We start from the raw sequence: 22,908 nt of genomic DNA, 5'->3' as shown, positions 1-22,908 counted from the left end.
TTTATTCTATCTGTATAGAATCACAAATATGTTGTGTTAGAGGTATTTAACATGAAAGAAACTAGATAGCATGTGATCTTTTGTCGATTAAATATATAATATGGTATTTAAATAACAACAAAACATAAAGGCTTAAGGGAGCTACCATTTGATTTGTATGGGAGCTAGGATGAAACATTTTGTCCTGCATTTTTTTAAGTTGTAACCTCGAGCTCTGTACTGCCTTTTTTCACTCTATTCGGTCCTATCTTTCTTTTTTATTAGTTTATCCTGCCTTTTGTTTTACATAAAGTGTCATCCTTCCTTTTTTTACTCAAAAATCCTGTCCTGTCTTTTTTCAAACTTTATCTTAGCCCCCTCCCCCTCCTAAAACTCAAATGGTAGTTCCTTTTGCGCATATTATCCAGAGGAGGATTTAGAAGGTGGACATGAAGCCTGATCCCCCTTCTGGAGCCTTAAATAGGATAAACTTGATACATACACTTTTTATAAGTATTTTACATGGATTGCGTTCAAATTGCCAATCAGAGTAGTCCTTTTGGTTAAAAAATTAACCCTGACTAACGGAGAAAGTTTATGGTGAAAAATAAATATAAGATGAATTAATTACCAAGCTAAATTCGCCCAAAAATTAGTTTTTAAAACCAATGCAGATCTATTCTTGCAGGATTTGTTTTATACTTCGTTATGTTTTAACTCCAAACAATTGCAGAAGCTAAAATTGGGGTCACGTGATGTCGAACTTATCTATTCAAATAAGAGCAATGTTCTGTTTTGTGAATTTTACCATCTAAGTTATCTTGCATTTGCTTCAATTTTGGAAGCCACTCATTTTTTTCGCTGAGACAAAACTGTCTCGGCATTTTAAATGTGTAAACAAGCGAGACTCGGGGTATTTATACCTACTAAATATAATACCAAAAATAATATGTCATTTTAAAACTTTAACTGGATAACCTGCATCTATCATGCTTCTTCTGTAAAATAACTAATTTATAAGAATAAATTGCTGAAAGCTCCCCCTTTTTTTTACAAATTAATGAATCTATCGTTTCTGTATTACCTATGTCTTGGTTTATTGAAATACACATAGTCGGACTAACCCTGTCATGCGAGTATCTTAAACACGTTACACCGACAAATATCCAATGCATAAATGATCCTCCCCTCCCCGCTGATAGCAATGCATGTTGCTACTTTTAATAAGTTATTTAAGGCCATAGATAAGATCACTTTCTCTTTAACGATATATTTATATATCAACTCAACGATCGAAGACAACACAAACGCGGGATCTACTGATTAGTTTTAAACTGGTATAAACATTTGTCTTTTAATTTTAAAAGATTTTTATAAATATTAAATACTGTTTTATTTAAGTGAATTATGAACTTTTGTTTTGAAAATATAATTCGCTGACGATCTAATATTACAAACAATTAAAATTATGCACATCGTCGATTTTGTTCTTACTTGTCACACAAAGACGGTCGTTGCATTGTTATTGGTAAAGAACCGTAGTAATATTTTACTGTTACTGTTCGACGTAGTTTTGTGCCTTTAAATAATTTGTTCTTTTTAATATTATCTTGAAAGAAAGGAAAAGCGATGTAAAGTTGGTAAGATTTTTTTCATATTTCTTTGAATGTCAAAACAGACATAAAAATTTCATTTATAGATATTGAGAGCAACAAAATAAACGAAGTTTCTGATCTCTGTACTAAGAGGAAGCAGTTGACACAGTTGACGAAATTTGTATATTGAAAAACATTTTACTGCCATTCTCCTGTCTGTCAGAAGGAACAGGCATTTTAAGGCTGAAAATTTTTGAATTGGGAGTGTACCAAATCCGTTAAATCGATATAAGAAATTGAACAAATACCGGTTATAGAAAACATTCACACAAACACACAAGTATATGTAAGCGTTAAAAAGCTAAAAGAAAGTACCAGGATTGGTTTCAATATTCCTTTCAACCAATATGCACGTTCTTTTACTCGCACACTTGTCCCTCTATTCTCATTTAAGATCTTCTAAAAAAAGACTGAAAAGAAACCAGTAGTTTCAAAAACAATGTAACTTCACGTTCCGTTTTAAAGATGGTGTCTGTTTTATGTAGAAATCGAGGATATTTGAAAGGGGGAGCAATACCAGAAAAAAAATCAAGTAAATTGAAATATAAGATTTTTTTGCCAATCAAAAGGGAGACGGAGAACACCCTCTTTGTCTTATCCTGCGCCCAACCCCTACTGAAATCGACAGTGGAGATCGGTGAGAATTACGACATATATTATTTGGTTGACTGTTATCAAAAATATGTCGTACAGCTAACTACATAGTGAAGTCTATTTGATAAGAACAAGGAAACACCTATTATACGATACACTTCCTTTTCCAATGAGAAAATTTAGTTTCTGTCTCTTTTTAAACGTGTTCTTGTTCATGGAAGTCTTTCGTTATTACATGCATATACGAAACGATTAGCTAAACAATGAATTGATAGTGAATGTGTTTGCATGTTGAATATAAATAATGTTTACCATTACAGGATAGCTTGTTTTTGATAACTACACAGAAAATTAATATGGGTACCAGGACAAATCATTTAGATGCAATTAAAGAAATTGAAAAAGTTCCCGTCATCCCTCCAGAAGCGATTGGAAATTCACCGTAAGTAAAAGAACATGTCAGCCCACAGACTAACAACGAATATAAATAAAACATGTTGGTTATTCGTCGATGAGGAAGCTGACCAACGACAAACAAAACCTAAGACTGGGCGCAAGATAGGTCCCAACCCTCAACAACAGAATTTGTTTGCTACAATATTATGATTCTTTTAGGGGTGCTTTATTGTTAGTTGCTTTTTCGTTGTCAGTTTTGAAAAGGGGGGGGGGGGTATTAATTATTATTCTTTATACTAATTAGCTATGTCATCCCTCACTTTGTAGTTTGAACGTTATTGAATTTTGTCACAAAATAACCATAGAAAAACCGTTTTAGATAACAATTAAATAGTAAGTCATGAAGCTATAAGGTATGAATATTATCATATTACACAACATAAGAGTAAGGAGATTTGGTATACTTGCAAATGAGACAACTATCCAACAGAGTACAAATAGATGCATGCAAGCAATTATAGTCAACGTGCGTACGACCTTTAATAATGTAAGGAAAAAACATAGCACATAACCAACTAAGCCTGTAAAATGTTCCGACAAGAAAAAAGGTGAAACCAACCAAACAAGAAAACCTACGGTCTAACTAACAGTACAATGTACACTATGTGTCACACGTTAATGTGTCATATATGATCACAGCAGCTAAATGTGAAGTTGTTGTGTATGCATCTGTCTTCCTTAAAGCATACAAAGGCATACGCTATTATATTATTCTAAAACGCTAGTATACATAATGCTTTAAACAGCTTTGTTTTGACAAGATATAAACAAATGCAATATTTGATGTTAATTACTAATGTGTACATGTTCTATTCTTCGTTTTCATTCAAGGTTCGAATTGTCAACTATAACAGATGAGGAACTGTATTACCTTAAGTTTACAAACCTCATGTTAAGGTTAGCTCCAAGGGCTATGAGAGTTTTGTTTGATAAGAAGTTCCCGCCAGATCAGCTGTGTAGCAGACTTAACCAATACAAACATGTGTTACAACATCTGACTAAAAAGAACGTCATATTCAACTTTCACTGGGAAGAAGTAATGTTTCCTCCTTCAGGTAATTCAATAGAACGTAACATCAGTCTTCGATAAAAAAAATAATATGATCTCATTGTATTTACAACTGTGTATGCAAGCTATATACATGCATATATCTGTGAGGTATGTCAAACTGGGCACTTTCAAACGAAAAAGTCTTTATATTCATTTGATTACAAGTCTTTCTCTTTATTTGAATTATTTTCAGCAGTAATTTCATAGTAAATAAAGTGAAATTCCCATTTGTTAACTTTATTGTAAGGGTAATCTGTTGGTGGCGAAGTGAGTTATTTAAAGTGAAAGATTTACAACTGTAAACTGGAACAATTATGAAACAATTCATTAACATAAACTGTACCGTATCTAGTCAAAGCAAATTACTCGTGGTTTTGCATGACACTTCTATTGATTTGGAAGCTTTTTTTTTTAATTTCTAACATCTTTGAAAATGGTAAAATAAAAACAAAACGTTTATTGTTACCACAATCTCCATGCCTCGCTACTCACATTGACACAAAAATGTTTAGCAAAGTGATCGCTGGAGCTTGCACGATAAAGTGTATCTTCAGTCATGCTACATGTACGTTTCTTTATTGTTCCAGGAAATTCTCAAGTGAAATCCTCTTCGTTTGATTTAAGTCTCCAGTTTCTTCTCATCCAGCATTTGACATATATCAACGTCCAGAACGTGTTGCCTCCAGATCCGGACACCTCTGTTGAGAAAAGTGTGTCTACTATTTATTACTACTATAACTACATCAACAGTAAAGTCAAAACGTCCATGAGATTAGATGAATTTGAAAGACACTGGGGAACTATAACAAAGGTAAGTGTGGTATGTTTTTATAATTGTCATGACACAAGTACATCTAATTCCCTACAGACATCTAAACATGAAGGAAAATACCCGAAGTAAACTATATTGTCTATATAGTTGTTCTTTGTAGTTCTTATAGTAGTGGTTTTGATTATGTTGATTGAATTCGATTGAAGTTTCAAGCAGTTTTGAATATATATGTTTGTTATACTTCTTGTAACTCAACAATGCAGAAAAAAACACTATTTCAACGTTTATCTTATTTAAGGAATGACTGTAATATTTTCTGTCTATGAAGAAATAACGTTACAAATGTGGTGCACACTGAGTAACCCGCGTAGAGGGTTATTTTAAAGTTTGCACCACATATTTTTTATGTTATTTCGAATAGGCAGGGGAAAACATTACAGTCATTGCTTATAATATATTTTTAATTCCATCTTAAACCGGAGAAAATCATGAAAAACGTTGATGACGTCACTGTCACATGACAAATTTATGTCTATGAGCTGATAAACAAAACGACGTCAGCCAATCAGAAGACGCGTTACATTCAAAATTAAATTAATTGTTTGGGTTGTTGGGTGTGCATGTGAGCTGGGTAACTGAAGGTAGTTAATATCATTGTTGAATTCATAAATTGTTAATCCAGGTCAATGTTATCAACAATTCTGTACGTCAGTGTGATATCATTCAAAGCAGTATATAAAAAAAGATACAGAATCAGTAATTTGGATGCATTCGACAGTAGATCTGACTTACTTCGTCACACATTTGACTCATGCCACTCTCATGGCCGACTCAAATCGATAGACTTATAGATATACTAATAGTTCTTGACTGTCAAAAGCAAGCCGTTTTTCTTCCTGAGACATTTTTATTTGCTCGATTAGCAATATCAAACAGTAAGCTTTAACGTCTAGGACATCATATTAAAGTGATGCAATACAACTTAGGAGTTTTAATATAAAAATGAGAAGCTGTGGTATGAGTATCACTGAGACAACTCTCCATCCAAGTCACAATGGGTAAAAAGTAAACAACGGAGCCTTGGCTTACAATGAACAGCAAGATATTAAGGGCCCAAAGATGACGAGTGTCAAACAGAAAAACAAACGGTCTGATCTGTATAAAAAATTATATAAAAACGAGAAACGAGAAACACTTTTGAACCGCATCAACAAAGATGTTCTCATTACAATATATTTTTAGGCTGTTGAATATATTGCTGGTAAAGTTTCGAAAGATGAATGCGACGTCTTCAAAAGAGCAGATTTAGATTCCGTTTACGTTAGTTTACTGGTTAAATTGATTGACGTGAGGAAAACTATAATGAGCAACCCTGAGATTCCACATCAAACACTGGAAAAGTTAATGATAATATGTGGCAAAGTCGAAACTTTAAAGCGAAAAGATTTTGAATATATCATTGAAGACATTAGGAACTTAATGGATGAAGTTAGCCGTGGAGATGATTCGCTGTCTACCAAAATGCATGGTATTATCTACTAATTCAGTTATAATTGATTATGTACGCATAATACTTAAACATACCTGCACCGTATTCAAACCAGTATTTAGCTACACATTGAAGCCACTTTTGAGTTATGTGGGAGTTCGTACATTTTTCTTACAAGGTTACAGGTTTTAGTTTTCAATATAAGCTACAGTTTTTGTTCGCGATTGTTTCCGTGATCACTTCTGTGATTCTGACCATCCCCTGTTTTTCTTTGAAAATAATAAAGAGGACGAGGTAGGTTTAATTTTTCCAAAAAGACAACTATACACAACAGGACTCAAGGACAAAGCTGTGAGTATTGACGCAATAACTTGCGGTCTTACGACAATGAGCAAACACCAGTAACGTATAATAAGCTATAACGGGCCCCGTTATGCTAAAACGTAAAACAATGCAATTTTGAAATTTGAAAAAAAACAGCCTGGTTTATACTGCATCAATAAGCTGTAAAATTCTTTTGTCAACTATTACTTTCAAGATCAATTGAGGAAATTCCATGGATATCTTGTTTAAATGAAGACACCTCTTTGACGAAAAAAAAAACAATTTTGAACAAATAACCCATCTTAGGACCTGCTTTCTAAATCATATTTAAAGTACAAATCTTTTTCCATATGTATAGTTCTATGTCTTCAGTAAAATTATAATCTATATCATTGTAGATATAATATTAGAGTGGAAAACGCTAGATGCAAGATTTGTAGAAACTAAAGCAACTAAATCCATTTCAAAAACCATAAAAGATCACAAGGTTGTTGTTTTGGTTGGGAATTCTGGGATAGGAAAGTCATTCATACTTCAGCACAATGCTTTGTCATTCCTTCGAAATGGCTTTGAACTTATACCTGTAACAAACCCAAAAGATATTTTGAACATCAAACAAAACGAACGAAAGAACTTTTATTATATTGAGGATATTTTTGGTAAATGTAATATGAATCTTTCTATGCTAGAACTTTGGGAAGACTCTGAAGATGCAATCATATCGGAATTAAGAGATTGTCCGGATTCAAAATTTGTCATCACTATACACTCCAACGTGTATGGGAACAAGAATGCTAGAAATATTTTAATAAACTTAGGAGCAATTGAATGTAACATGTCAAGTGATGAGTTGTCGCTTAGCCTGAATGAATTTCAGCTGATTTGGAATTCATATAATCAGAGTATGGAGTTAGACAAAATGTTCGGCAAAGCTCTTCCGGTAGATTATTTCCCTCTTATATGTAGACTCTTTCATCAAAAAAGAGATACATCTATGAAAATAGATTTTATTAGAAGTCCGTATGAAAATATAGTAAAATATATGAATGCGATATACAAGAATGATGAGTACTGCTACTTTTTCATGCTTCTCTTAATTCTACTGAACAATAAAATAAAAAGAGAGTACATTACCAATACCGAAAACAAAGCAAAGATGCAAAGCATATTTCAGATGTGCTTTAAAACAACATCTACGACCATGCCGTCTTTCTCAAGTTATATTATACATGGTATAAAAAACCTTAAAGGTTTATTTATTCAAGAATCGAAGAAAGAGTACACGGTTTCTCATATCAAAATGTTTGAAGTTCTTTGTCGGTACTTTGGCGAAAAACATACCGACTGCATTCTCGAATACGGTGATTCTGATGTCGTTTATAGTAGAGTAGTTTTATGCACGTTTGCTGTTCCCCTTTGTGAAAGAGTAGGCATAACGATAGACTTCAATCATGACAAAAGCTTTGTGGAACGAATGATTAAGGATTTGAAGGAAGGAAAATCTTGGGATGTGTTCTCCTGTCTTCAGATGACAAATGAATCTTTTAGGAAGCATTTTATATCATATTTATCAAAAACCTCTAAAATGATGGACATACATACACATAACATTGATTCAGTATATGTGGCCTCCAAGTTAGGTTACCATGACATTGTAGAATTTTTCGTTACAACGCAAGGTAGAAATTTGTCCAGTGGCATCTCAAGCAATGGAAAAACGTCTCTGTGGGCTGCAAGCTACTCTGGACATCAAGATATTGTGAAACTACTGTTGAAGAATCACGCAGACGTCAACCAAGAAACACTTACTGAAGAGACGCCAATATATGCCGCATGTAAACAAAGTCATCTTGATATTCTAGAGAAATTAATAGTACATTATGGAGACGTTAATCAACCTCAAAAGGAAGGAATCACTCCATTGTTTATCGCATGCAAGAAACAGAACAAGGAAATAGCACGGATTTTATTGGAGAAAGGCGCAAATGTTGATCAGCCTACACGTGCTGGTGCAACTCCATTGCATGTCTCTTGTTTTCATCAAAATTCAGATCTAGTTGAAATGTTAATGAACAAGAAAGCAGATACTAACAAAACTACTGATAAAGGAGTCACACCCCTACACGTTGCATGCTACAAAGGAAACAAGCATATTACAGACATTTTATTGGTTAACTTTGCCAATGTTAATCAAACAATGAACGGTAGGGTTACGCCTATTTATATTGCGTCTGAACGTGGTCATACATTGCTAGTCAAATTTCTATTAACGAAGTATGCTAATATAAACCAGGCTACAGAGGAAGGTTACACACCTTTTTATGCTGCAAGCATGAATAAACATACAGATGTTATCGATGTACTGCACAGTGAGCAATCTAATACTTCTGTCCATAGTACAACCGGTTTCGGGCAGTTGTATAGTGCCTGTGAAAGCGGACATATAAACGTTGTAGACTGGCTACTAAGACACGGAATCGAGGTAAATCAGGAAAATGAGGAGGGAGTTACGCCATTACACATATCATCATATAATGGCCACTTAGCTGTCGTTTCACATTTGCTTAACAATAATGCCGACATTAATAAAATAACTAAGAGTGGTGTAACTGCCCTGTACATGGCTTGTCATAAAGGATATTTAGAAGATGTTCAGTTACTTCTTAAGAACAATGCAGAAGTAAATTTAGCTGCAGACTTCGGTTATACTCCGCTTTATATCGCATGTGAAAATGGACATACAGCTATTGCAGCGTTATTACTGAAAAACAAAGCAGATGTCAATCAGACTAAAAAAGGTGGTTTATCACCGCTTTATATTGCGTGTCGTAATGGTCATACACATGTCGTACACATGCTTCTCGAACATTTTGCTTTCGTTAATCATGTAGTTGAAAAAGGGGACACTCCTCTTCATATAGTATGCAATAATGGACATACCCCAATTGTAGAACTACTGCTATGTTACCATGCTAATATCAACCAATGTTTACCCAATGGATGTACACCGTTGTATGTTGCTTCTGAGAATGGTCACGAAGGAGTCGTATCCTTACTTCTAAATAATGACGCTGATGTGAACCTTTGTCGTACTAAAGGAAGTTCGCCATTATTTATATCCTCTATGGAAGGACATGATCTAGTTGTGAAGCTTCTCTTGAATAACCATGCTGATGTAAACCAAAAGCGGCAAGGTGGTTTTACTCCCTTATATATTGCAGCACATCAAGGTCATCGCAGAGTTGCTGAATTATTGTTGAGATATAAGGCAAAAATAAACGTTACCGATGATATTGGAGCCACACCATTGTATGTAGCATGTGAACACAATCATAAAGATGCAGTCGAGTTTCTACTTAAACGCAATGCTGATGTCGATATAAAAACAAATAAAGGATATACTCCTTTACATATTGCATGCCAGAACAACCACAAGGACATAGTAGACTTGCTCTTAGAGTATAAAGCAAACTTGACAGAAAGCGATGACACGGGCATTACACCACTGTACCTGGCTAGTACTTGTGGACACATGGATGTGTTAGATATCATGATCAACAGTGTTAAGAATGATGCTGATGTGGATATTGAAACTAAAGAGGGCTTTACTCCGCTATACGCTGCATGTAAACAAAATGACATAGCCACCGTTCAATACCTCCTAGAAAAAGATGCAGATATTAATCATCGGTCAGTTGCAGGGTTGACACCTCTTAATGTCGCATGCGATAATGGATACTATGATTTAGCCGAATACTTATTAAGATACGGAGCTGATATCAATACCCAAAACAATGTTGGCATGACCCCTCTGTATATGGCATGTCAAGATGGTAATCTTGAAGTAATTGAACTGTTGTTCAAATATCGCCCTGATGTTAATCTTGCAACTGAAAAGTCATCGACGCCCCTTTATATTTCAAGTTATAATGGCAATGAAGAGGTTGTGAAAATTCTCCTAGATCATAATGCAGATATTAACCTTTCCATGGTTGGTGGTTTAACACCCCTGTATGTTTCCTGTTTCAATGGCCATATAAATGTTTCAGAATTGCTACTACAATATGGCGCTGATGTTAATAAAAGTACTTTCGATAAAGTTACACCCCTTCATATAGCATGTGATAAAAATAGAGAAGACTTAGTGAATTTATTGTTGGAAAACAACGCTGATGTAAATCTTAAAAATGAATCGGGACTGACAGCTCTCGATATTGCCAAAAATAATAGAAGTATAAAATTGGTCGAGAAACTTGACCAAAACGCTACAAAACATAAATAACAAAGATAGAAACAATTATGAATAATTGTACTGATACAAGCGCATTATATATTGTAGATGAATGCAGCGATGGCAAATATACAAGTTGTACGTAAAACTTGATTTGTTCTTGTTATTGGATATAATTTATGTTCAATATTTCAAACCAATATGACCTGTTGGTGTGTTATTTTATAACATACCCCATTGTAAGCTTAAGTATACGCATTTGTTAATCAATTCTAGAACTAACTAGCAAACCTGTTACTTACAATATAAAATTAAGAATTAGATGTGGTATAATAACCAATGAGACAGCTATCAACCAGAGACAACGGATCGCTATCGTAAGAAAATTTAGGTCACCACATGACATTCAACCATTCGCAAAACCAAAACCGTAGTCGTACAGAAATTGTTAAAAGGACCTATAAAGTTAAACAATGTGTAAGGCAATTCAAATGAAAAGAAATTTGAATCTTAATTTACAGACTCTAATTAAAACAATGTCGCCATAAAGATAAAGACGTCATGTCATGTTTGGACAAGGTGTCAACACGAGCAGCTTAAAGAATTTAGAAATGGTTATCGTAATGTGTGGTAACGAAAACCCCGACTCAATTATTGAGCACATGGCTGAGTTTTCGAAATTTGTGGTTTTTAATGCTCTTCGGCTTGATATTTAGCATTTCAACTGATTTAAATTGCACACCACTGATTAGTCGTATATATCAAAACGCTAATATTACGCAAAAAGTTAGTAGCCGTGTGTCAGAAATTTGGGTTTACTCGCGACCGTTAAATTGATAGATGAAGCCCCTCTCGGCACTATTGTGGTATTTTGTAGGGGTTAATGCATATCAGTGAGGGAAAGCGAAGCGAACTAACGAGCTTCAGTAGGAAAATGATAATCCTATTCAATTAAGACTAGAGAAGAGCACACCTGCCACGTGTAGGATTCGGACTCACAATCTCATTGTTCACAGGCTAGTGATGACGTTGTTGAATTCTTATACCATTACGTTTTTTTTTGCAATCCAAGACCGCAAAAACAATCTACATAGTATCCGGGCATAAGGAAATGTGAATTAATTCAAACCGATGAAACCATTTATTCGTTTCTGTAAACCAATGGCATCGTCGAACAGTAAACAAAAGGATCCCGAGCTTAATTTCTGGTGTTTTGATAGGCCTAGCATAATTTATATTGAATGTCATTTAATCTTAATGTGCTAGTGACTCAATTTTTGGCTAGTATCAATATATGTTGTAAAAAAGACCTTTCCTGGCTTTCAACTCATGTCGGATCTAATCGTGCTTCTGCGCGCTGAACACTGAATTATAGCGAAAAGCAAAGACTTGAACGACGTGAGTCAGAATTATGTGTCGTCATCATCATCGTCATCATCCCGTTATGAAATTATCGATATACCCTTTATTGGAGTAAAAGCCCTCAACAGACATGTGTATCCAATTTTTATGAGGTTTTTTTTATGCAAACTATAATAATGCCGAGAGAACAAATATCATCACAATAACATCTTCACATACGAGCTATTGCCTATGAAAGGTGATGTGTACCCATTATTACTAAAAACAACAACATAAAAGATAGAGAGAAACTGTAAACGCCACAAATGTTCAGCAAAATAAGATCTACAATCAAATAAATAGGTCGAAATCGGAAGTAAACGTTTAATTGGAGTTATTATCCTTGAAAGAGGGATTTTTTTTATGTATGCATTTTCCAAAATCAAGATCGAGAAACGTAAGAAGTGGCATAGATATCAAGCACAATAATATCTATAAACAATCAACAAACCCGAAATAATTAATTGTAAGTAAAATAAAAAAAAATTGTAGTTATTTACAAGATGAGCTTTTGGGCTGATGGGTGCCTCTTGTTTGTTCTTTATCAACGTTTTTGGTGTCTTGATTATAAAGTGTTTGAAATTTCATTGTACAATTGTATGCTACTGTACTGCCTTTTGTGTTACTTAAAAAATATTTCAAAAAGAAATATGGCATAGCATTCGAACTATCATCACCAGTAGTATCTATGATCTTTATTTACTAAAATGCAAAGTTGTTAAGTAAGACAAAAACCCATATAATTCTGTTTACTTCCTCTCCACATACCATAAAATTTCATGCATCCCATTATAGATTTCACGATTATTTTATGTTAAGTACCTTCAAATGCTTGACTTTTTACTGTAAAGGAGTTTCCAATATACAATACAGTCTTTATAAAAACAAATTTAAAAAACACCTTTTAAGTATCCTTCTTACAGACCCAAACTTCGCTAGTTTGCAGAATATTTGTTGTCTTGTTAACTGTTAACACAAAAGAAAAATAGAAATTTAAAAATAAAACATTCTAAATCAGTCTTCTTTACTTCAAAATGAATTTATTATATAAATCATTCATACAAAAGTAAAAATGAGGTAGCATTGTTCTGGTTTATATCCTTTGCGGGTTTAGTTTTACGCATTATGTATTCTAAATAGTATTCCTTAAAAATGGTCGTACTTCTGGTTGTGTTTCCCTTTGGCTGATGGCTGTTCTGTCCTGGCATGTTATGTCTTTAATTAGCATCAAGTTTGTGTTAGTGTTAAAGGCCAACCATTTTTTCAGAAAGCTCCCAAAGGCGTTTTGCGTTTTCATCATTAAGTGCTTCTTTTGATGGTGTCTTTTTTGCACAATCACTGCAATTATAAAAAAATAACATATCAAAATAGAAATCCAGGATTATTCATTGGTATGATAATGCCCGAAGTTCGAAAACTTGGTTCATGTTATGAGCTTTATCAAATATTATCGAAATAAAATGTTTCATTTATGAAATAGTTATCAAAGGTACCAGGATTAAGTTAGTACGTCAGACGCGCGTTTCGTCTACATAAGTAAGACTAATCAGTGACGCTCATATCAAAATATTTATCAAGCCAAACAAGTCCAAGAAGGTTAAACTTTGTTTTTCAAGTAGTCTTAATATAAATATGGACATTTTTATAACATTTTCTTTAGATATAATTATCCAAACAAGAACATTATTATTTTCTACATAATAACTTAAAGCTTCAATTAAGTCGATATAACCTACCGGTAGTGTTATTTACTGGCTGTTTCGTATTGAAGCTGTTATAGATTCGAGGTTAGCTGTATTGGACCCAAGACTCAAAAGCAATATTAATTCTTGATTTATATCGACTGTCACAGTATCTAAACGTCATTAGTATTGCCCATGTAGGTACATCCGTATAAGAGCTGATTTGCTCATATCATATAATAAAAAAAACCCATTACAACATGTTTTAATTGCAATATCCCTTCATGCTTTTCTGTTTAGTCTTATGTTCCCTTTCAGCGTTTAGTATGGTTTTCCTATCACCCATTACACGGGTCTACTTACCTGTAATATTTGCCAGTTTCCCCAGATAGAGATTCATCTACAGCACAATATATGGTTGTCTGAGCTCCTTCATTTGGCGTTTTGATCAACGGTCTTACTACTGAAAGAAGCATTCTCCATCCAATACTCTGTGCTACATGTCTAGATAGCTCTGTATTTATAACTCCTGGGTGTAAAGAATATGTTGTCACGCCCGTTCCTGTAAAAATATAACATGCACAAGCATTAAATATTATCAATTGCAATTGCATATGCGCAATTAATGAACATGTGCCTATTATTGAGGTAAAGTGTTATTAAAATCACCACCAACGAATGCCAATGATGCCATTACTTAACAATCAATATAAAACAGGCTGAAATAGCCATTGTACAGTGCATCAGAAACATGCCAATTTGTATTCAGATTCATGACTTCGCACTCGGTTTAATTTTGGATCTCAGATTGGTTTTAGAAGCTGAACCCTGACTATGGTTGCCTTCACAATTACTAAGCATCTGATGTCCGTCATAATGTTTCGAACATTTTTTCCGAAAAACTCGACACATTTATTCCCTGTGTGGTTAAGATTTTGAATTATATTTCTGTCCTTGTAGTTTATTGCTATTTAAGAAAACTGATGTTCCATGGTGAAAGAACTGACTAGTTATCTTGATACAAAATAAACACAGTAACCAATTTTCAATGTAAGTTAAAGACGAAAAATTATAAAGATTTGCTTATGAAGTTACATAAACCATGACGCCGAGATATTCGACAACCACACAGTGTAAGTGCAAAAGACAATACAAGATGTAAAAAAGGGTAAAAAACGTATTATGAAGATATTATTTATCGATTTAGACAGTTTGTTAATACTAAAAACTCATGAAAAATGCCATAAAAAGAAAGAAAAAATTGACTCCATCATCTACATGTCACTTTATTTAAAAAAAAAAATCGTAGTGCTATAATTACAGGAAAAACGTTCCATGTGACTTTAATACCTTGTCAAACTTAGGAATCAAAGGAAATTTGAGATACAACCGACATTGAGGCAATTCAAGCTTCCCTACCCAGAGTGTATCCCAATACTCTACAGTAAAACACTTATAACGCCAATTTTTAACATCTGCAACTAACTTTATCATACAATTAGAAAAAAAATGAACATATCTTGAACACTTATGGTGGTAAGTGTCCTCTATGTTATATTCACCTTGGAGTTTCTTTGCCAATTCACTGGAGAAAAGCACATTTGCAAGTTTACTCTGTGAATACGCGTTACCAGAATCATAATTCTTTTCCATGTTCAGATCGTCAAAGTTCATCTTTCCTCCTTCAAAGTATAAAATATCATATGTACATAGAAAGTACATAGCAGTACATGTACTTATTCCAATCACGTTAATGGAAGGTGTTTTTTTTTCTGATGTTGCATAATGTTATTTTCTAGTGGTATATATACAGTTAAGAATTTTTGATATTTCTATCTAAAATAACGTATTCTTGTGCTTAAATATAAATGTCAATGAAGCCCAAACAAATGAGTTGTTTATGCCGTTGGTGCTAGTCCTCTGGTCTCAGGTGGAGGGTTGTATCGTTGTCAATCATACCACATCTTCTTATTCTACATGTATATATTGTATTTGTAGTGGGCTCATGTTTGTATTGAAATCAAATATGTCGTTCTTGTTTATATATTTAAACATAAAAACATAAAAAAATAAAACTCGTGTTGAAAATTTCATGGTACAATAATTACCGGAACGAGCTTCTAGTACTTTTGCTAACCGAATGTACTTTTACACGCTTGACGACACAATGCCCAAAACAAGCATTGGATGTAGTAGAAGCAATGAGTAACTGTAGACGAATCAGAGATATTGTGACAGAGGCAATTTGTAGTATACGTAAATTCAACATACTCTACCAAGTTATCATTTATTTATTATTTACTTCTTTACCATCCCATGGCATATAAACGTAGAATGGGGCTCTTTATTTCATATTTAGGAACTGCCAGGCTATTGTACAACTGTACATACATCATTTTCAAAGTGAATATGTTAAGATGTATTCTCCGTCCTTTTTACTGTTGCGTGTTTGTTTTTTATCCCTTTCCCAAAAATATCTTAGTATAACCAAATGAAACATAAAATATGAAAGTGTTTATGTTTTATTTGGTTATACTAAGACATTTTTGTCATTTCAGTCTTATATCAATTTAAATTCCCAAAGATACAAATTTAGGTTTTAATATTGAGTTTCAATCAAATAAGGTTACGGTTCTGAACATATACCAAAGACATCTAGTTCCAAAATATTGTGGCTTACGTACTGAATATATAAAGGAAGATGTGGTATGACTGCCAATGAGATAGATCACTGTACGGCCTTCAATAATGAGGCGAGGTTAAAATGGTTGACAGGCGCCCAACCCTCCCCTAACTTTCAACATTGGTACATGCAACACAACAACACAATAACAAACTATACAAAAAGAAAACACATAATAAATACGATATACAGAAACAAACAAAAACAACAACTGAATTACAGGCTCCTAACTTGGCACAGGCACACATAGCATGTGGCGGGGTTAACATGTTAGCGGGCGGCTAACCCTCCCCTAACCATGGACAGTGGTGTTACAATACAACATAATAACAAATTATAACAATCAGTGGAGGAATGCTGAACTCATCATGTATCTAAGACTGAGTTATTAATCGGTACACATCCGACATCCAATGGATTTAGCGTAAAGACATGCAAACAGTCGTTTTATACAGCCCCTGATGTATCTATGTAGAGAGTGTTTTTTTCTGGCCTCACCAGTCCCTTAATTTATGAAATGGCTCGTTTTTACATTGTACATAACTTTTAACTCCAAATTTTAGGATGAAATTGCAAAAGAAATCGTTAAGAATCTTTTGGTTTTGAAAGTATCATACATTTACGTTGTCACTTTGAGTAATACTAAAAATGATCTTACTTTCATGTGCTAAAGATGATACTGTTACAACTCTGCTTGGAGCAGATATCTTCAGCTTATCTAATAATAAATTAGTCAATAGAAAGTGTCCTAAATGATTGACTCCAATCTGCATCTCAAATCCGTCATCTGTCTTCCAGTAAGGACATCTCATTATTCCTATCAAACAAAATTTCAGTTGAAATGCAATGACTACGTATACGTAAACATAAGATTGGCCTACAGACTTCACGATAAACTAAAGAATCCACAAGCCCGAAGCTCAATTTTTCGACAATTTTAATTGAATTCTTCAGGCTTGATGAGAAGAATTTTACAAGGCCGATAGCCTGGCCTGGTGTTCGGGTCTTGTAGTTAAGCGTGAAGACGGAATATGTTTGCAACATTGTCCAACTTCTTCATAAAACAAACCAAAAAAACATGCTTGATGTCAATATTGCAGTTTTTAGGTATATCTAACAATTCTGAAAAAGCTTGTATGTAAACAGCAACAGACTTTCCTCTTTAACACATATCACTGTACAGGTTTTTTTTTATTTTACTATTATGAACACAAATAGGTCGTAAATGTATCATTAAGACAGCAAGAACACTACATACATTAATGTTTTTTTTCTTTTATCTTGATGAACTGTTGTGCATTTTGTCAAATATACGACTGCATAGTTTACTCACCTGCATTGTTTACCAATACATCTAGCCTCGTCTCGTTTTTGTTGATATCTTCAGCAAAACTTCTCACCGACTTCAGTGAGGCTAGATTTAGTTGTTTGACTGTAATATTTTGGTTCCCGGTAATTTGTTTGATGTCGTCTGCTGCATCTTGTGCTCTTTTCATGTCTCGACAGGCAAGTGTGACCTTGGCTCCTAACAAAAGGTATATATGTATATATATATATATTCAAACTCATAAGTCGAAAGTATACTGGCAGTGCCATTGAAACAACGATCAAAATATTAAAATAAAAACAGTTTACAAAAGACAACATAGAAATGTTAAGACTGGGCAACACGAATCGCACGTGCTCCAGAAGAGTTATCAGATTCTGCTCCATGTGTGACACCCGTCGATACGTTGAGATAAATTATAGCAAGTGATTATACACTACCCAATAGTAGATTGGTAAAAGACTTTTATCTAACTCAAAGACATCACCTAATTCGTAAACCATCGGTTTTTTCAAATGTTCTTACCCTGAAACTTGACCTATTATGAAATTTTCAAATCAAAACAAAGATTCTATGATTAAAAGATGGACACAAACATTTTAACAATTGTCACCGGTAAAACCAACACAGTCATTCCAGTTAAAATTAAGAAATAATTCATGAGAGCCATGTATTGTTAAAAATTTACACATGGCCTGGGCCGTGATATTCGAATTTTATACTGAACGAATAAGAATAAAAGCTATTTTGTCTTTTTAATTGCAATTTTCGAATAATAAAATTGGCAAAGGGTTTGCAAAGAGGTTCCAACACATGTGTGCAAAGAGGTTCCAATACATGTGTGCAAAGAGGTTCCAATACATGTGTATTTACTTAGGAAGTATATTGTAACAGCCATTATTATGTATATCTCTGAGTCTGCGCTAAGTATAGATATATCGAGAATTTTATCACGGTGTTGTTTACAAAGCGAAAGAAGCATGTCATATTAGAATCAAGAGTAAATATACTGTCGGTGGTGTTAATCAATAAGACATGCAGAAAAAAAGTATAATTTCAATAATTGGATTTACCAAGAATACAAAATTTATTTAAAGTAAGTTGGTCCTTTTCGACGTCATAATGAGAAAATTAACAACCACTTCAATATCTATATCTTCGATTTTGAAAGTCTGAATCTGAATCTTAGTATGTACAAATGTAAGTTGCAGAACTAGTGTATGGCATCAAGTGCAACGAAGTCAACTCAGAAAAGTTTTAATTTCACTTCGGTTCTGGGCGGTTGTGCACATGAACATTATCACTGATTTTTTAACTCAAGTCAACCCGAGTTGTACGAATCTAACGGGTTTCTCGGATGCTTCGCCGCAGAAAAGCTACTAGTTGGTCCGAAACCACAATTATTTCGTAGTGCATTTCTTTTAGAACATAAATGAAAATAAAAAAATCCCACCTGCGCTTTCTCAAAGAAACTTTTACAGTGTGGTACTACTTTTGGGACAAATTATATCAAAATTATAGAAAACTTCATCGTCTCTAACTCAAAATATGGACAATTTTCTGTTTAGGGCGTCTTGAAATATTTTGACAGCTTCCGAAGTGCTAATTTTAAACCTTTTTTTCAGCTGGACCAAATCACTACTTTCCTTTAAAATTCTGGACCCAAATTTTTTTACAGTGTAATTTCACCCCCTACTTGCAATTTGAGGCATTAAACATGGAGAAATAAATTTGGAAGGAGTATAAAAATTAATGGCAAGTAACCCACAGTTAATAGTGCCGACAATGAATTTAACGCGTACCGCGATGAGGACTCCAAATTGAACTGTGACGTAGCAGTAAATTGGATATAGCCGTTCGTTCACAACAGAGGCATGACAGAGACATGATACTAAGAGACTACCAATGTGTAATACACATGTATCGATTCAAGTTATCAGAATAATAGTAGAGAGAATGAACGTGTATACATTTTAACAAAACTTCTAAAGTCGAAAATCAACAAAATTACGAAAAATGTGTATTTGTACATGCATGATTTATGAAGTGTCTTTTCTAAACGAATATTGGAAAAATATTTTGATTACAAAAGGGACAGATACATTTCAAGCATGCACTAATTCATCATTTCGCCTTACTTTTTGTATACTTATGTTGGCGTTCTTATACGACTGTTAACTAAAGTAATTCTTAAAAAATCTTTAAAATATAAGTATTTTTATGGAGGTATATACTGTACTTTCATCATAAAATCATATTTTCAGGTTTATTCATTATAACACTATCAGAAATACGAATACCTACCCCTAATAGTAAAAAAATATAGTCCATCAAATAAAATATAGTCATACTGACAACTTTTGATACTGTGGAAAACATTTGTGAAAACATGTCGTCATCGGAAAAATATACCTCACTGACCTAATATACAATATTATTATTTCAGAGTTCACAAGTCATATATTATATATATATATAGTATCAGAAATGCGACTCCCATCTCAAAAATTCCCAAAATAAAATGCAACAAATAACGGAGAAACAGTGAAACGTTTGATACTGCAGAAATCATTCCTGTAATATATCGTCTTTGGAACAACCTACATGTATCCTATGAAATAACTTTACTTTATGAGGTATACACACTTACCCCTGTTAGCCAAATCGATGGCTGTTTCTTTTCCTATGCCTGCATTAGCACCAGTAATAATCACATGTTTTCCATCTAATCTGGTCGTTGTGTTGGTATATCTTACACCAGCTGCGTAACGTCGTACACATACCAATGTCACACCTAAAAAGGTAGCTAATCATTTGTAAATCGAATATTTATGTTAAAAAAAATAGAACAATTACAGAAAAAAGTGCATTCAAGTATCAGCCTACTTAATGGTAACTTCACAGAGGAATAGTTTTAAATAAAGAAATATTTGGTCAGGGAACATTTTGTAGCGCATTATTAGATAATAAAGTTAATATTCTTACAGAGTTTATTGATTAGTTCGCCAAGATTTACCCAACGTCTAATATCCTTTATGTCAACGTACCCAGTAAGACCTGACAATGTATAAAAAGACAACCTCAAGCGTTATACAAATTGAAAACAAATTAAACTCACCAACACCTACTGCAATACTCAATGCTGCTTTGTGGTCAAGAAGAAAATTTTGTACAATTTCCATGACTTCTGTGTAATCCATTGCTATAGACTCGACTCTTCACACGAAATAGAATATACGAATGGATCACTTCCCTTGAATTATTTCTACTTATAATGTCCTAATTATTACTCAGGATTAATATGTTAACTTGTAACTTTTTTTAAAGAGAATTTATCGAAATATATGTGATATTAAGAAAAAAAACGGATTAGTACTTATCATGCTTATATTCCAATATGCACAATTTTCCGGTACTTGACCATGTTGACATACGCGATGATTTTAAGTTCAAAAATAATAAAGGCAGAGATGAACGGTAAATTAAATATCGTCAAAACAGGTTTCATTATACATACTTACACATGGTCAAACATATTTGCTTAAAGGATGGAAGTTCAAAACAAAGCAATAAAGTAAATAATCACGTTATCTGGTCTTTAACAATTTGATATCTGTGTATATATACCCATACATGTACCTATACCTAATCAGCTAATCCAATTATATAATTAAGTTGAATTAATATCTGGTTTACTATTTACAACTTGGGTTACATGTAACATTTAAACTTTATCTCACGAAATATTTGACAGTTAATACCATTAGACAGAAAACGTAATTCATATTCCTGTATAAATGTTATCTTTTCTATGGAAAAAAAACCAACCTATTCAATTAAATTTGAATTATATTCAAGAAGAAAAGTGCCTATCATTTATGCCGGTCTACCTTTTCTTTGCATACATTGCATTTGAAAGAAATCAACAAACCCCAACCCCATGCGAAATACCATGGATCATGATACATGTACTAATTGTTGACCTTTCATAAAATATAACCTTACCAGCAACCACAGGCACTTGTTTCTATCCATTGGAGGCACACTATCAACTTTGATAGTGGGTCTCCAATGGATAGAAACAAGTGTCTGTGCCAGCAACACAGAAAATTAACAAAAGTAAACACAAAAGAAAGAAAGAAAAAAACCCAACACTATATGTATTAAATAATACAATTGTTATAAAAGATAATGATTATCCTCTTTTGTTTTTATAAAATCGAGCTAGCCAGAATGGATCAGAATGAGAAAACATTAAGACATACTACTGCATACGAAAAGGTTCTATAAATAGAAAAGTGGGGTTATAATAATGACAATGATCTTCTTGGTACAGTTTTACGAAGATATACTTTGACAAGGAAGCAAGACAATAAGTTATTACAAAAATAACAAAGTTAATTACCGACTCCAGCTGCTGCTATTAATGCTATTCTGTGATTATAAATAAAACTCTGTATCTTTGTCGATGCCATTCTTCAGTTATCTCCCTTTTAATATTTACAGCGTACTATTTAATAACCTTTCCGTTTGGTTGCATTTTTGTGTATTTTTCTTCATTTTTTTACCCAATTATACATTTTGATAAGCCGTTCGTTTGTTTCCGATAGTAGGAGGGGGTGGGGGCAATGGAATAAATAGTCTGGTCCCGTTTTATATTAAAATAGATAAGCCTGGCTTTATCTTATCACAATTTTTAAGACAATAAATGTTCTAGTAGTGCCCAGCCCTGTTTTCCAAATGTTTTTCTCCAAAATCCTGTATTGATTCAACTTTAACAGGTCGGGACCACTACCTTAAATGGAAATGCATAAATTAGCATACTTATGTACTCGCACATGTAATTGTTTATTTACATGTGACGCAATTTATTTTTACCTAGGTTTTTGACCAATCCACTAAATGAGTCACAATGCATGATGGACTACTACGTGTTTACAATCAACCAAGAACACGTGTTATTTACTGAAATACAAGACATTTTTTCGTGCAATGCGGGATTCACAATTTCGCTTAGTTTTTCATTTTGTGTATCCTCATTTATAGTTCGTGATATAAAGCATTACTTCCATGCTCAGATTAACGAAGAGTTGTTTCTATGCGAAGAAAAAAGGGTTTGAATTACCCGATATATAGCCATTAACATGTTTGATGATGGCACAGAGATTTCATGTATTTGTCCACCAGAAGCAACGAAACAACAGCGAAAAATACAATTACCCATGAGACAAACTTACTGGTGTAAAGTAAGCCGTCGATAACAG

At 33.6% G+C, this 22,908-nt stretch overlaps 2 protein-coding genes across 2 annotated transcripts; one reads left to right on the top strand and one right to left on the bottom strand.

Moving 5' to 3' along the window:
• The first annotated feature begins 2,553 nt into the window (after positions 1-2,553).
• On the top strand, positions 2,554-10,795 carry LOC143082725 (uncharacterized). Its single transcript, XM_076258556.1, has 5 exons — positions 2,554-2,670; positions 3,516-3,739; positions 4,323-4,546; positions 5,750-6,035; positions 6,719-10,795. The coding sequence occupies exons 1-5, from the start codon at positions 2,585-2,587 to the stop codon at positions 10,600-10,602; spliced, it is 4,704 nt and encodes a 1,567-aa protein (XP_076114671.1). The 5' UTR covers positions 2,554-2,584; the 3' UTR covers positions 10,603-10,795.
• Positions 10,796-13,037: 2,242 nt separating this feature from the next.
• On the bottom strand, positions 13,038-22,149 carry LOC143082724 (retinol dehydrogenase 12-like). Its single transcript, XM_076258555.1, has 7 exons — positions 22,050-22,149; positions 20,295-20,438; positions 17,651-17,842; positions 16,976-17,134; positions 15,197-15,316; positions 13,998-14,196; positions 13,038-13,290 (listed from the first exon to the last, which is right to left on the bottom strand). Exons 1-7 carry the CDS (start codon positions 22,117-22,119, stop codon positions 13,197-13,199), a joined length of 978 nt encoding a protein of 325 aa, XP_076114670.1. The 5' UTR covers positions 22,120-22,149; the 3' UTR covers positions 13,038-13,196.
• Between the last annotated feature and the right edge of the window lie 759 nt (positions 22,150-22,908).

The sequence above is a fragment of the Mytilus galloprovincialis genome, chromosome 7, assembly GCF_965363235.1.
Source record: "Mytilus galloprovincialis chromosome 7, xbMytGall1.hap1.1, whole genome shotgun sequence".
NCBI lineage: Eukaryota > Metazoa > Mollusca > Bivalvia > Mytilida > Mytilidae > Mytilus > Mytilus galloprovincialis.
Note: the sequence above shows the minus strand (reverse complement) of the source record. Positions and strands in the feature narration are given on the sequence as shown.